This window comes from Colletotrichum gloeosporioides, assembly GCF_011800055.1.
Source record: "Colletotrichum gloeosporioides strain Lc1 chromosome Unknown consensus_17, whole genome shotgun sequence".
Lineage (NCBI taxonomy): Eukaryota > Fungi > Ascomycota > Sordariomycetes > Glomerellales > Glomerellaceae > Colletotrichum > Colletotrichum gloeosporioides.
Window position 1 is genome coordinate 849,019 of NW_025544662.1, and position 13,494 is coordinate 862,512.

The following is a 13,494-nucleotide window of genomic DNA, read 5'->3' on the forward strand; positions in this document are numbered from 1 at the left end:
TAGCATCTCAGCTCAGTCTCACAGTACGGCCTTTGTGGCTACCTACACGGCTTGGTCTTCGTTGTGGAGATCTATGGAGATTAAAGACAGCGTTTTCCGCTCGAGTTCCTGTTGGTGAGAGTTGACATGCATTGTTGAAGTGAAAGACGTTAACATGACTGAATCATTGACAGTCACGCCCGCCATGGAGGGGCTCCGGCATCGTCTCTCATGTCTCATCCCGACGTTTCTCAAGTGCATCAATTACACCCAACCTGCGAAGCCGAGTAGAGACGCCCTCAGAGAGGCGATTCTCTCAAGAGGTCGTGAGGCGGGCGTGTATGTCAATTCGGACGATGGCTCGAGAATGAGATTTGAGGCTGGCTTGGCTGTAGCTGCGGTATGTAGATCATATATCTCAACCGAGGAACCTCGTCAAGCTAATGTTCTGCGCAGGAGATGTACCCTCTTCACCCTTTCGATATTCAGGTTCACATCGGCCTTTTCACCTGGCTTGGGTTCATTATTGATGACCTCAACGCTGAGCTGGGCCCAAACCTGGCAAACTTCCAGTCACGATTCTCAAGGGGGGATCTGCAACCATGTAGCGTCCTAGAGTGCTTTGCGGACGTCCTAAGGTCGACGACGGACTACTATGATCCCGTTGTTGCTAACCTGATCGTACTGTCTGCGCTGGCTTTTGTCAACTCCAACGCCATTGAAATTCGCCGAGACTACCAAGCCATCATCCCTTCTATGGAGGCTCCCAGTTGGCCCTACTATTTCAGGGACAAGGAGGGCCTGCCTGAAGTTTACACATATTTCTGCTTCTACAGAGACATGTGTCCTGACATATCGCGCTTCATGCCGGCGGCGCCCGAGATGGGGAAGTTTATCAACTTAACGAACGACATTTTATCGTAAGAGATATCATCATCATGAATTCAACAAGTACTGACAGACAGAAAACAGATTCTACAAGGAGGAGAAGGCCGGGGAGGTGAGGAATTACATACATAAGAGCGCACTTTCTTCGGGTCGTAGTCCTCTCGAAGTACTAGAATCAACGATTTCGGAAAGTGCGCTTGCCTACAGCCGAACTGAGACAATTTTGAGGGATAGTCATCCCTATGATGAGTTATGGCATGCCTATGCAATGGGATACATAGCGATGCACTTCAATACCCGTCGATACTACCTCTCAGAAATAACATTATAGAAATGGTATCTTTCTTGATCATCTGACGATGCTCCCCTTTCCCAAGTGAAAAGTGGGTACGGCCAAATACGCGTATCCCGGTGACCAGATACTGGGTTACAACCGCGTCCAAGTGGCTAGATATTGGGTATCGATATCGGTCTTAAGAGACTTCGCTCCGTTCGAAACCGTTCCAACGTAGCCCACATAACCCACACTGTCATATGTGTCGTGATGTCTTGTCAGCACGATGAGGAGATTCGGAGCTAAGTTAAGCTTAAATCCACACATCGGTAGCAGGCTTGGCGATAACCCTACAGAATCAACAAGTTTTTAAATACATCGTAGTTGGCCCTTGTAGACCGTGAACATGAACAAGCACTCTCTATCCTTCAACTAGTAGTTCAATCTATCAAGTCTTTCACCGCAACCAAGATGACCAGAGTCCTGCTCACTGGTGGTAGTGGCTTCATCGCCACTCACATCCTTCGTCTTCTCCTAGAGAGAGGGTAAGTAAGAACTGCGCATCTCGGTCTCTAAGGTCGTCAAACTCACATGATATCCCTCTCTAGACATTCCGTCGTCACTACTGTTCGCAATCAAGCCAAAGCCGACGCTATCAGGGCCTCGAATCCCGGCTTCGGCCCCGAAAAACTACACTTTGCCATTGTGCCGGATGTGGTTCAGCCTGATGCCTTCAACGAAGCTGTCAAGTCCGATGCTCCTTTTGAGGCCGTAATTCACACCGCCAGCCCATTCACGTTTAATGTGACGGACATCCAAGCCGACCTGCTTGACCCAGCCATCAACGGGACGACGGGTATACTTCGTGCGATCATGGACGGCGCTCCATCCGTGAAGCGAGTGGTTATCACGTCGTCTTTTGGTTCCATGATGGATATCTCCAAGGGCCTGTGGCCCGACCACACCTACGACTAGAAGGACTGGAACCCAATCACGCTCGAGCAAGCCTTAGAGAACCCGGGGTTCGCTTACTCTGGTATGGGATCAGTCCACCTTTGGCAACCAACGGTTTTCCAAGCTTGGCTAACATTTTTCTGGTGCCGCCACAGCAAGCAAAACGTTCGCCGAGAAGGCCGCGTGGAGTTTTGTAGAGAACGAGTCTCCAGGCTTCACTCTATCGACCATCAATCCGCCGCTCGTGTTTGGCCCGGCCGTGCAGGAGCTGGCTTCGCTTGACGCGCTCAACACCTCAAACCAATTCATCAGGAGCTTCATTCTTGGTGCCGCGAAGAAGGAAATTGCTCCTACAACGGTAAGTAAACTTGCCCCTCTCCAAGCCATCCGAGAGCAACAGCTGTCAGTGTTCAAGAATATGAAGCTAACCAGAACGACTTGGCACGCAGAACCCCATTTTCGCAGACGTTCGCGACGTAGCTTTCGCCCACGTCATGGCCATGGAGAAGGAACAGGCAGCAAACCAGCGCTTCTTCATCACCGGGGGCTGCTGTTCCAACCGCCAGATCATCGACATCATCCGCAAGAACTTCCCGGAGTACAAGTCTGCACTCCCTTCGAAGTGCACCAAGGGTGGCGGTTAGTCTTTTTTGCTCCAATCGAAACTTAAAGGATTTGAAGCGCTAACAACAACACTGCAGAATTGCCGGACAAGGTATACCAGGTGAACAACCAAAAAAGCATCAATGTTCTCGGCTTAAAGTACAGGAGCTTTGAGGAATGCGTGGTGGACACAGTTCGCTCGTTTGGTTCCGTCGAGAAATAGATTTATAGAAGTGATGAACAGAAGCTGAGAGAAGACCGTAATGATTATGTCATTCAACGCGCCATTTCCCCAAATATCGTAAGAATCAAATAGGAATATGGTAAGCTTGTAACGTGAAACATAACTAATTCATACTTAGTCTGTAAAGACGGTAGTTTGGAGAGGAAGATTGACAAAAAGTACAATATGTTAACAGGTAAAATATTAAGTATCCTATTAATGTTTATTGATTAGCCGGTAGCAAAATGTCGGTACAACATATTCACACAAGTGGTCAAACAATAACGACAAACACGGTTGTGCTCGATTGAGCGGTTTTGGAGTTTCACAATATTCTCATTGAGTGCTTGCATGCGCCAAGCAATGAATAGTGGCTAAGATACAGTGACGTAACTCGTCCATATAACTCCTGTCCGTGCTCCAGTTTATGGAGTGGAAAATCATTCAAATCGCTTGCTTTACATGTTGTCAAGACGCTCCTTGGCGGACTGCTTAGCCTCGTCGGAGACGTTGGGGTTCTTGAGGGTGCTATGAGGTATTGTTTAGCAAATATTCTCGAGGCGCTGTACGAGATGCGAAAAGACTCACGCCTTAAGACCGCCAGCAACGTTGCCAGGGTTCTTGTCCTCGTTGTCGCCGGACTTGGGGACGTCACCACCGTTGAACTCGTTCTCGAGCACGGCCTTGGAGTTCTTCTTGCTCTCCTCGGAAGTGTTGGGGTTGTTGATGTTGGCCTTGTGGCCGCCGGCGATCTGAGCTTCGGTAGGCATGTTGGTGGTTTGGTGGGGTTGATTGGTTTCTTGAAAGGTGTTTATTGAGCTGTGAAGCTTAAGAGTTTGTGACTGCTGGAGTTGTTTGTTGTGTGATGATGAGAAGGGAAACTGGAAATGGGGTTGCAGGAATGATCCCCTCTTATACAACTTCGCCGACGTCTGGACTAACGTGTTGACATACGGAGCTTAGGTGATGTGCTTCTGGAAAGACAAAGCTCAGCTCAGCTAAGGCAGAGCCAAAGCCACCAACCCCTCGGCAAGCTTACATCACAGCTTGAGACAGCACATGGGGAAAGGGCTAGGGGGAGGAATCCGATGTCATGATGGCATCATTGACTCTAAACGCCGCGTCTAACCTGCGTCTCTCGCATGAAATGCTCGTTACAAACGGGCTGGAGAGCGTGGCCGGCCGGCATCCAGCCGCAGCTACCGGGCCAACGCCCGAGCGGGGGGAACCGCCAAGAATTCATGATACTGCGTTCCTTTGGCATCTTTCTCGATGATCGGCCGTCTTCCAGGATGCCCTTTGTGGAGTCATGACGTGTCACGCAGGTACAATCAATGCCCCGAGCTTTTCGTCTTCCAGATCGAGATGATGGAAAAGTCGGTGCGTACTTACTGTCTTCTTACTTTCAATGGCTCATGAATCGTTTCTTATTCCTGCAAAAGCTACAGCAAACCGACGCGGGGCTTCAAAGCGTCGGTGACGGCGCAAGCGTGCCTGTCAGGCAGCTCTCCGCAAGGGGCAATGACCGGCGCAAGGGGAATGAACGAAATGTGGGGTTTAGGGGCCGGTTAGGCGAAAGCTTTTTGAGAAGCTACGGCGACCCGAGCTGTCGGCGTGCGTGATGGTTAAGGTGATGGGAGGTCTCAGTTAGGGACAACGCTTCGCCAGCCCTACGATCTCTTAGGATGCGGTTCCTGTCACGGTAACGGGAGTGCACACGCGCGCTAGGCTGGTCAGGGGGGGACGGGGGACTTCGGGCTCGCGCCAACTGTCCGTGGCATATCCCGATCGATCGACCGATGAGGTCGGCGAAGGAGGACGAGGAGGGGCAGGAGACAAGGCTCCGGGGCCAATTAGCCATCCGCGTCCGATGGGAAAGGGAAGGCTTGTGCGGGCTGGAAACGCGATGCGGTGCTCTGATGCATTGGATCGAGCCGATATGCCAGATGCTGTTTCCGGGAGGGGGGCCTAGAAGCCTTAGCTTTTGGGGCGGACAAGGCGCGAGGCGTCTGGGCGGGCTTCCTGCCCCTCGCTGATGTTACTGTCTGTGTTGGAAAAGCATGCGATTGTGTCGATTTGTCGCCGTCATTGTTGGCTGTGATCTGCGGAATAAGAAAAGAAAAGTTCATGCTTCACGTAGCGTGCCTGGAGCAAAAGCTCCTGGGCGGGAGACTAGCTTGGTAGGCTCTGGTGCCATGGGAGACCATAACGATGCAGATGCTAATTGAGCAACTCGAGGGTTCTATACCATTGGATTGACTGGGGACCTGTGCAATGCCCGCGGTATGCTATTGCCCCCGTTGGCAAACACAAGACCGACAAAACTTATTCACGATATGATGTGTAGGGAAGTCCAACAATATGGGACGACTTGCCCCTGCAACAGCCAGCTGACCTGCAAGCAGAAACCATCAATCCCCAAACGCCATCAGCCCCGCGGCCCGCGACATGGCTAAATCCAATCTCAGATCGGAATCTCAGATGGGAATCTGAAAGAGAGTGTGACGCACGGGCGATCCCTGGGACAGCCGCCATGCCTAAATCATACGGCAATGACATGATGGGTGTTGCGGGGTAGAAGGCACAAGGAGGAGGACGACAACCACAAGGACGGAGATGGTGCCGGGGGGCTACGCAGATACAACCTGCTTACGCGCGGTGCATTGAGTTTCGCAACAATCCCATGTTGTGCTGCTGTGACGGCGGGCGGCCCGGGAGACGGACATGTCGTCGATGCGGCTCATGCCGGTCGTGGGTTGGTGGCCCCACTAGCTCGCAGCGACTGATGATTCATCGTAGACCTCAAAGGAAGTCATGATGTCAACGACAGGCCAGCGTCTGGGGTAACGGGGCACAGACATTTGCTGCGGCTGTCTGAAGCACGCTCTGGGGAAAGGGAGAATGTGAAAGATGCTTTGGGAAAGGATCGTCAGGGACGACTGAGATGCGGGATGAGGGAGGGCGGGAAGGGTAGATATTGAGAAGCCCATCCTCTCTCTCACCGTCATCTCCTCAACGGCCATCGTCCTTTCTCATCTTCCCGCCGACTAACACTTTTTAGGTCCTTTGCCCGGTCCTTTCTCATCCCCGCCCAATTGGCCGTCGACGCGGTATAGACATGCACTAGCGTCTTCGGCCAGCCAGCCTGGTCGACGGACGCCATGGGCCCGGGTTGCTTCAGCACCAATCGCTCTGTTCCCGGTGTGCGTTGCAATACATATGGAGATACGAGCCTTACATCAACTGCCGAACGACGCAGCAACTTCACCGTTCGGGTCGGAAGATTAAGTCGTAGGTAGACGTTGGCCTATGTCAAGATGCAGCTAGTCGGTGTCGTAAGGTCTGGTGCGAGTCGGTCATTCATTGGAAATTGCCAAATCACCTGAGATATAATGACCCCAGCCGCAGCCGCACAAACCCAGGCTTTGTAGGGCCAAGCAGTTCATAAGTGGGAAGACCGGGTATGTCGTGGACTGGCGCCAAGACGTGCGAGAGTCTAGACCGAAAAAGCAATGAAAAATTCCGCCGTGATGATGTGCTTGTCATGTCCCCGCTTACTGACTCCCGCCGGCGTCTGGTGATATCATGTTAGACACAAGCTACAAAGTCGAATATAAATCTCACAGGCCCCGTCAGCCGCGAGACGCCATCATTCGCAAGCGGCGCCTGTTTCGTCTCGTGCCCATGCTGTGATGCTACTGGTCGATTTGCGATGACTTCTCATGCAAGCCACACGTGCGCGCATCCAGCTCGTGCTTCATATCCACGCTTGTCGTCTCGCTAATGCAGTCGGCATCAAACCGCCGGGCACCGTCGCACGAGCCGGCAGAAGATTGCAGAGCAGTAACACGCGGATATCATTGAAAAGTTCGACAGCGAGAGGCCTCTTTATCCCATTTCGGAAAGAAACCAAATGCAAACTTCAGGTGATCCGTGATAGGGCCAGAAAAAAACGTTCAATAGTCTGACCTGCCCCCGCGCTAAAGATGACAGCATCATCGTCGGTGAAAAAAAGCCCAGCCGCTCGGCTGCGTCCGCCGCGGAGCGCATCTCACAGCCAATCAGACCCCCCGCTGCGCCTATCAGGGACCGCAAGCCTCAGCACAGCCACGCGGCCAGTGGGGCGGACAAACCGCACGGCGGGGACCCTCCGCCTCCACCGGGTCCCCGTCGCGCGCAAGCCTCCACACCATCTCATCCGCGCTTCCGACTTCACTCCATCACGAACACCATCCACCCGGGACTTCGGACTTGAAAGGAAACTCACTCATCAATTCTCACAAACCCTTGCCGAGGCAGCCTCACCCCAGCCCTTCAGCTCGTGCAACCCTACCAATCCCCAAAACCCCCGGTCATAAGGCTGGACTCTACAGGGCTGGCTAAGCTGAACCTCCCCAACACCCCCTGAAAGCAAGAAGAAGCAAACGCAAAAAAACATGACATCACCAGACCCCGACCAACAACAGCCCGCGGCCATCAACTACGTCGCGGGGTTCCTTCTCGTCGGCCTCGCGTGGGGCTTCACCACCCCCTTCATCCGCCGCGCCGCCAAGGACCACCACCCCGCGCCGCACCCGATCCTCGAGACCGACGCCGTGAAAGCCAGCTGGCTCCGCAGCCGCCTCTACGGCGCCTTCTTCGGCGTCGTCGACCTACTAAGAAACCCGCGCTACGCCGCCCCGCTGCTGATCAACCTCACCGGCAGCGTGTGGTTCTTCCTGCTCATCGGACAGGCTGGTGAGTGTTGTCATCTTCCTCTCCGGCATGGTTGATGCTGCCGAAAGAGAGTGTGAGTTGCTGATGCGAGGGGCAAAAATAGAATTGAGCTTAACCGTCCCCATCGTCAACACCCTAGCCTTCCTCTTCACCGTGATCGGCGAGTGGTGGGTTGAGAAGAAAGTCATCAGTCGAGGTGAGTTGTTGTTCCTTCCTACCTACATCCAGAACGGCAGTTCGTCTCCAGCGCGTGTCGATTGGTTGCGCAGAATGCTGAAACAAGTCTTTTTTATCCGCACCACAGATACAATGCTAGGAATGGTCCTCTCCCTATCCGGAATAGCGTTATGTGTCCACAGCAAGACCAGGTAGAGATAGTGACAGATTTCACCATCCCCAGATATCGTGTTCGCTTGGTGTGCCAGTCCTGGTCTGGTCAAGCGTGATGTCGGTCTTCAGGCTCCAGAGGGTGTGAGAGAAACAGAGGATGGCCCGCACCTGCGGGACCCCGGCACCCCAGATGCACGTACGCACGTGTCTCTCCTTGAGGATCGTTGCCGCGTGCCTTGTGTCTCGGGCATCTGCGCTGAGGAATGTCGGGCAGGTCTCTGGTGGATTTTTGGGGGCCGCGCATCATGCCAAACAATGCCGAGCTTGTGTAGATCCAAAAATGAATGTTTGATACTGAAGATTTGGAACCCGAAACGGGGAGCGAAACATCCTCTAAATGTCTTGATTGTCTTTTTTGCGCCTGGCAAATGCGTGTGTCTGAAGTTGATTCTCTTCTAAATATTCTGCCAATTCTTCTCCTGCACGTGTCTCGCCCGCAATGTCTCTGGGGTTCCGCGGTACCGCCCTAGACCCCTTTCGTGCCGTAAGCGCAAAACCAGTCGCCTTGTCTTGAAGAGAATGTCTAGTGATATCTTGGTGAAATGGAAAAGGAGATGAAATTCTTTTGAAATAGGACCAAGGAAACCCATTATCGCTCTTCCCGTGTATTATGTTTGGTATCCTCCATGCGCCCTTTATACAAAATTAGAAACCCCGGATGCCAGCGAGAGAGAAAGGCGTCTCATGACCTCATCAAACATCCATCTTCGTCATTTTCGCAACAACACGTGGGGTTTAGTTGACATCCGCGATACGCATGCCTTACGGTCGTCGCGCGCGAAGCCAGCGCTGCACGCTCCGAAGGCTAGGGTCCTCAGCCGTCCAGCGGCCCATCGTGCGGTCCGACATCTGCAGCTCGTTGTATATGGTTTCATCGGTAATCGCAGAGAGTTCCTGGATGAACCCGTCCGTGTTAGTCTGGCATTCCGACCTGGGAACTGGCAACAACCGGCCTCCATGATATCAATCTCCCCAGAAACAGCGGGCAAGGTGGAAAGCAAATAACATCACGTACAACTCTGAGCTGCTGGTCACATGCCCTAAGGTGTGACTGGTTCCTGTTGGTCGGCCTGCCGCCTTGAAGGACGCCGTCCCGGTTGCTCACCCACCGCTGCGCAGCAGCCTGGCGGAGATAGATCTTTTGGCATTCGTGTCGTCTGGCGAACGAGTCGAGGAGGCATCTGTGGAGTCCCAGGGTCAGTACTCGATGCGAGCATGTCGCGATCGATGGGCAACAGCGACTAACTGCTTCAACTCCGCCTTCTCCTGCTCAAGCGGCCCGCCGCTTGCCTGCGGAACACTGGTGTCGGCGGCGCAGTTGAGGACGTGTTGCCCGTCAAGAGAGCACTGGCGCAATGCTGCCCACCCCTCCGTGTAATAGTCCTCCATGTTGGGGGGATCTGTGGGCGCCGCAGCGATGTAGTACTGCAGAGTCCGGAAGTCGGAGAGAACCTCGGCGACTCGAATGGTCCGGTATTCGTTGACTAGGGGCAGGTCAGAGATACAGCTATTGAATCGTCCGGCGCAAGAGGGCGGGCCTCCAGACGCCTGTGATGGTGAACTTACACCCGTCCATAGCAGCGAATTGCGCGAGCAATCGTAGAGTTTAGTGATTAAAAGTAGTTTGAAAAGAGTCAAAGTGACCTGGTATAAGAGAAGGCTCGCAATAGAAAGGCGCCGATGAGGTGAACGAGAGACTGTTGTAGATGAAGTTGCTGCTTGATGCCGTGTCATTGAAGACTGATCAAACGCCACGCCGCTCGGCTTTTGTACATTCTCGACGGCCTCCCAGGAAAGACAAACAAGAGACGAAGGGGAGGAAGAGAAAGAATGAATCACGAAAATTACGGATTGGAAGATGAGAGTCAACGAGACCCAAGGCAGGCATGCTCCGTCACGAAACCGCAATCTCAAGCTTTTGCTCGGCCTACCAGGGAATAGGGTAGGGTAGGGTATGATAGCTGGCAGCCTGCAACGGCAGCAGCAGCAGTAGCCTTCTTTGCCTTTGGGGGGAGTGAAAGTCCCGAACGGCGGAGGAGCCCCATAGGGCATGCATGAGCTCATTCGACATGCTTGACCAATGGTGGTTCATGTCCTTCGTCTGAAGACACCTTGGCCCCCGGTTCGCTGATAGTCCCGGCCGACGAATCGGAGAAAAAAGAAGGGCGGCGACGGGGACCTGGCAGTTGGGATGGCGTTGCGAGCTCAAAGCTAGACTGACCCCAGCCGAGCTGGTGGCGCGCGCGGCCGCCCCTGGTTCCCGGCGCGAGGAGGAGGTAGAGGTGGGTGTCGTAGGTAGGAGAGACACACATTTTGCTGTGGGATGCTAATTATATGGTTGACTGGGGTTGACCGTTCTTCTCTTCGGGAGGCCTGGCGATGATGATGCAACTCGCGTGCTCGATGCCTGCAGGGCTTCGATGGTCTGGGCTGCTGGGGGGGGGGGCTGCCGGCTGTCGCCTGCAGGGCTGTCATATTGATTGATGTGCTGTAGGGGTCAGGGCCACATCAAGCCAAGGGGCTGAGAAGGCCCGGATTGGACCTCAGTCGCTCGACAGATGCCCTTGAGGCTGCGCGGGATGTGAGACCAAGCCCGAGAACGAGGGTGTGGGCAGTGAGTCGTTCGTTGAGTAGTCGAGTGCGTGTGGTAAGGCAACGCTCGTTCGCGATGGTGGGCATAGAGCAGAACTGTGAACCATCTCAGAGACACAGAAGCCTGACCCAAAGGTGGACTACTGTAAGGTATTTTGCCCTGCTAGCCGTGATGGGTATGGTCCTGGGTGTGGACATTGGACCAGGGACCGGGGGAGAAAAGATGGGATGACGCAGACAGCAGAAGGAGAAGAAGAAGTCTCTGATAGGCAAAGTTCGGCTGGCCGGTCGGTCTGAGGTCGGTCTGGCCCAAGCAGGCAGTCCGCCCAGGCCAGAGTGCGAGCCCGCGGTGACGGTCCCACGGTATTCTTCGTCGGTAGGTGGTCTCGCAGTGTGAAATGTCCACGTCGTTTTCCCCAGGGCTGGCAGCAGGGATGAAGAATAAGGTAAGGTCGGTGGATCTTCAGCTGACTCCACACCACTCTTGGCGGCCGGATTGGGAAACGGGCTGGAGACAGTGACAGGGCTCTTGCAGGCTCTGGCAGGGCCCCGGGTTGCAGGTGCTGAGGCTTCACCGCGCCTGTAGCCAATGAGCACCGTTATCCTCGACGTCTGCCCACGTTTGGCACGTTTTATTCCAGCTGAACGCACCGCCGCTCCATCCGTTAAAAACTGCCACCCGCATTGGAGCGAGCGAGCCATGCCTATCTCGCTCGCCCGCTCCCTTGTCCTTACCACTTTCTCTCCATGCACTGTCCAAATCCTCAACGACGACCACCCATTCCCTAGCAGCAAGTAGCCGCCAGACGCCGGCTGCATGGTCTCTATCCCGTTGCGTCCTAGCAGAAGGCAGACTCGAGAATTTCTCCTGGTGGGGATCCGATTGCTGTGAAGCAGACTGGACGGAGCGTCTCGAAGGGCTGATCCATCCAGCTCATGTCTTGGACGCCATTCCCGTGCTTCATTCGCTCCCACACCCGTGGGCTCGTGTTTGAAGTGCAATGCAACAAACCTAACACCGCGATTGGCAAACCCTAGTCCCCAACAGTGGGGGCCGACAGCGAGGAAAGGGACCTTAGCTGTTCACAGTAAGGCCGCCCTCAAATGTTCGCGTGTCAGGACTCGCCGTGAGAGCCGTGTCAGTTCAGCCTTCTTGTGGCCGCGGTGGCTTGAACTCCACATGCCCGCTGCCCGTTGCTTGCTTTTCTTACTCCAAGATACCACGACCGTAATGCCAGTCGTCGCCCTGTGGAAAACCGTCTCACAAGTCGTCTCACTTACTCGGCGAAACTCTGCGCCCGTGATCCGGGGGGCTCCCAAAGGATGCCTACCGATGTGAATGCCTTCAACCCACGGAAACAGCCCCGTGTCTGCTGTCTCGAATCTCCCTAACATTCGGCATCCGAGACACCAACCGTCAATTCATCTCTCCGCTGCCTTCTGTCAAGCCACAGACGTGCTTCTTCTCATACCTGCCGTCCCCCAGCATTCAGCCAGGCCGCATAGGGCTACACGGCCGGACAATGCTTGAATCTCATTGGATTGATCATGGCAACGTCTTTTGCATGTCTTGATCTATATCAAATTGTAGGCTGGCTAGTAGTACAATCGTGCGCGGGGGGTCTGGCTTCGTGAGACTACCAGCTCGACTCTCGTCTACACATCCCGCGGCGGCCAGGCGCGATCTGGTCTGTTGGCGGAATCGACGTCGCCAGCGGACTTCTTCATCGGACGCACCGACCCTATCCAGCTTCCACTAGCCGGTTCTCGTCTCTTCCACCTTAGTCCTTCTCCGCGATCGCTTGTAACCGCTCATCGATCTCGTCCTCGGTCAGCGTACGGAAACCGGGGTCGGTTCCCTCCTGGCCGTCTGCACGGGGGCCTCCCACAATACCGATCTCGATCTCGCCCTTCTTGAAGTCCATGCTGAGGACGGTGCTGAGCGTCGTAATGGCAAGCTCAGTAACCTCCCTCCAGTCGCCGGGGGCGTGGTCCTTGTTGCGCAGCTTCTTCTCGAGGTGGTTGAGGGCCTCCTGCTGCTTGGGGCCGGCGGCGGTGCCCTTGTAGCCAATGTAGTATCCGGCAGGATCGCACTTGAACAGCTGAGGTCCAAACTCCGAGTCCAATGAGATCAGTGTCGTCGCAACGCCGTACGGGCGCATGTAGGCCTTTATCACTTGTCAGTTCCACGCTCCTTCCATTTTCTCTTCAGCCGCGCTTACTCTTTGTGTGTAGACCTGGCTGATGTTGGCCAGTCTCTTGGCGAGAGCATCGGCGGGCATCTCGTAGCCGTACTTGTAGCGGAACTCGGCCGCCTCGCCCTGGGCACGCTGAGAGAAGGCACGGGCATCGGCAATGGAACCGGTCATCACGCAGCCGACGGATGGGGAGATCTGGAAGATGTGGGAGACGGAGGCGGGGTCGATGAGCTTATCCTGTTCAATGGGTCAGTCTCTCGTCCGGCAGCTGCATCCCCGCTGACGGTCTCAACGTACAGGAACCTTCTTCTGGGACAGGACAACGGCACAGTCCTTGCCCCTAACACCTATCGACATGATGTTGGCAGCTGTGATGGCCTTGAAGGCATATTCTGTTCGCAATCGTCTCGTCAGTTGGGCGGTTCGAGGCCGTGGTTGGAGGCCCCGCTCGATGGCATCACCGCAGGGAGGGGCAATCGATCGGGCTGCGGGCGGAGGATGAATACATACCGACTTGGTACAATCTTCCCTGCTCGGAGAAGATTGTGATGTGTCGGTCGTAAGCTGAGCCACCTGGGGTAAGAAGCCTCGTTAGCTGTGATTGACGGCCGAAGGGCTGAGGTCACCGGGGTAGCGGTGGCTGTCCCAGTACGCACCCGACATCTTGGCGGTGTTCC

The 13,494-nt window shown here is 54.7% G+C and overlaps 5 protein-coding genes across 5 annotated transcripts; 2 read left to right on the top strand and 3 right to left on the bottom strand.

Moving 5' to 3' along the window:
* Window positions 1-184: 184 nt before the first annotated feature.
* GCG54_00011160 (Ketoreductase azaE) lies at window positions 185-2,921 on the top strand (the record flags this gene model as incomplete). Its single annotated transcript, XM_045411069.1, has 8 exons — window positions 185-379; window positions 436-899; window positions 952-979; window positions 1,526-1,686; window positions 1,750-1,997; window positions 2,251-2,453; window positions 2,545-2,734; window positions 2,797-2,921. The coding sequence occupies 8 exons, from the start codon at window positions 185-187 to the stop codon at window positions 2,919-2,921; spliced, it is 1,614 nt and encodes a 537-aa protein (XP_045268127.1).
* Window positions 2,922-3,379: 458 nt separating this feature from the next.
* Window positions 3,380-3,691, bottom strand: GCG54_00011161 (uncharacterized protein; the record flags this gene model as incomplete). Its single annotated transcript, XM_045411070.1, has 2 exons — window positions 3,380-3,449; window positions 3,510-3,691. 2 exons carry the CDS (start codon window positions 3,689-3,691, stop codon window positions 3,380-3,382), a joined length of 252 nt encoding a protein of 83 aa, XP_045268128.1.
* Window positions 3,692-7,357: 3,666 nt separating this feature from the next.
* On the top strand, window positions 7,358-8,009 carry GCG54_00011162 (Transmembrane protein; the record flags this gene model as incomplete). Its single annotated transcript, XM_045411071.1, has 3 exons — window positions 7,358-7,658; window positions 7,741-7,833; window positions 7,942-8,009. 3 exons carry the CDS (start codon window positions 7,358-7,360, stop codon window positions 8,007-8,009), a joined length of 462 nt encoding a protein of 153 aa, XP_045268129.1.
* A 780-nt stretch (window positions 8,010-8,789) lies between these two features.
* On the bottom strand, window positions 8,790-9,575 carry GCG54_00011163 (uncharacterized protein; the record flags this gene model as incomplete). Its single annotated transcript, XM_045411072.1, has 3 exons — window positions 8,790-8,921; window positions 9,043-9,208; window positions 9,274-9,575. Coding segments are annotated over 3 exons (600 nt in total), but the record flags the coding sequence as incomplete, so codon positions are not given.
* A 2,825-nt stretch (window positions 9,576-12,400) lies between these two features.
* On the bottom strand, window positions 12,401-13,480 carry GCG54_00011164 (Proteasome subunit alpha type-6; the record flags this gene model as incomplete). The annotated part of the gene is made up of 5 exons (XM_045411073.1): window positions 12,401-12,787; window positions 12,842-13,054; window positions 13,115-13,302; window positions 13,328-13,381; window positions 13,444-13,480. 5 exons carry the CDS (start codon window positions 13,478-13,480, stop codon window positions 12,401-12,403), a joined length of 879 nt encoding a protein of 292 aa, XP_045268131.1.
* Between the last annotated feature and the right edge of the window lie 14 nt (window positions 13,481-13,494).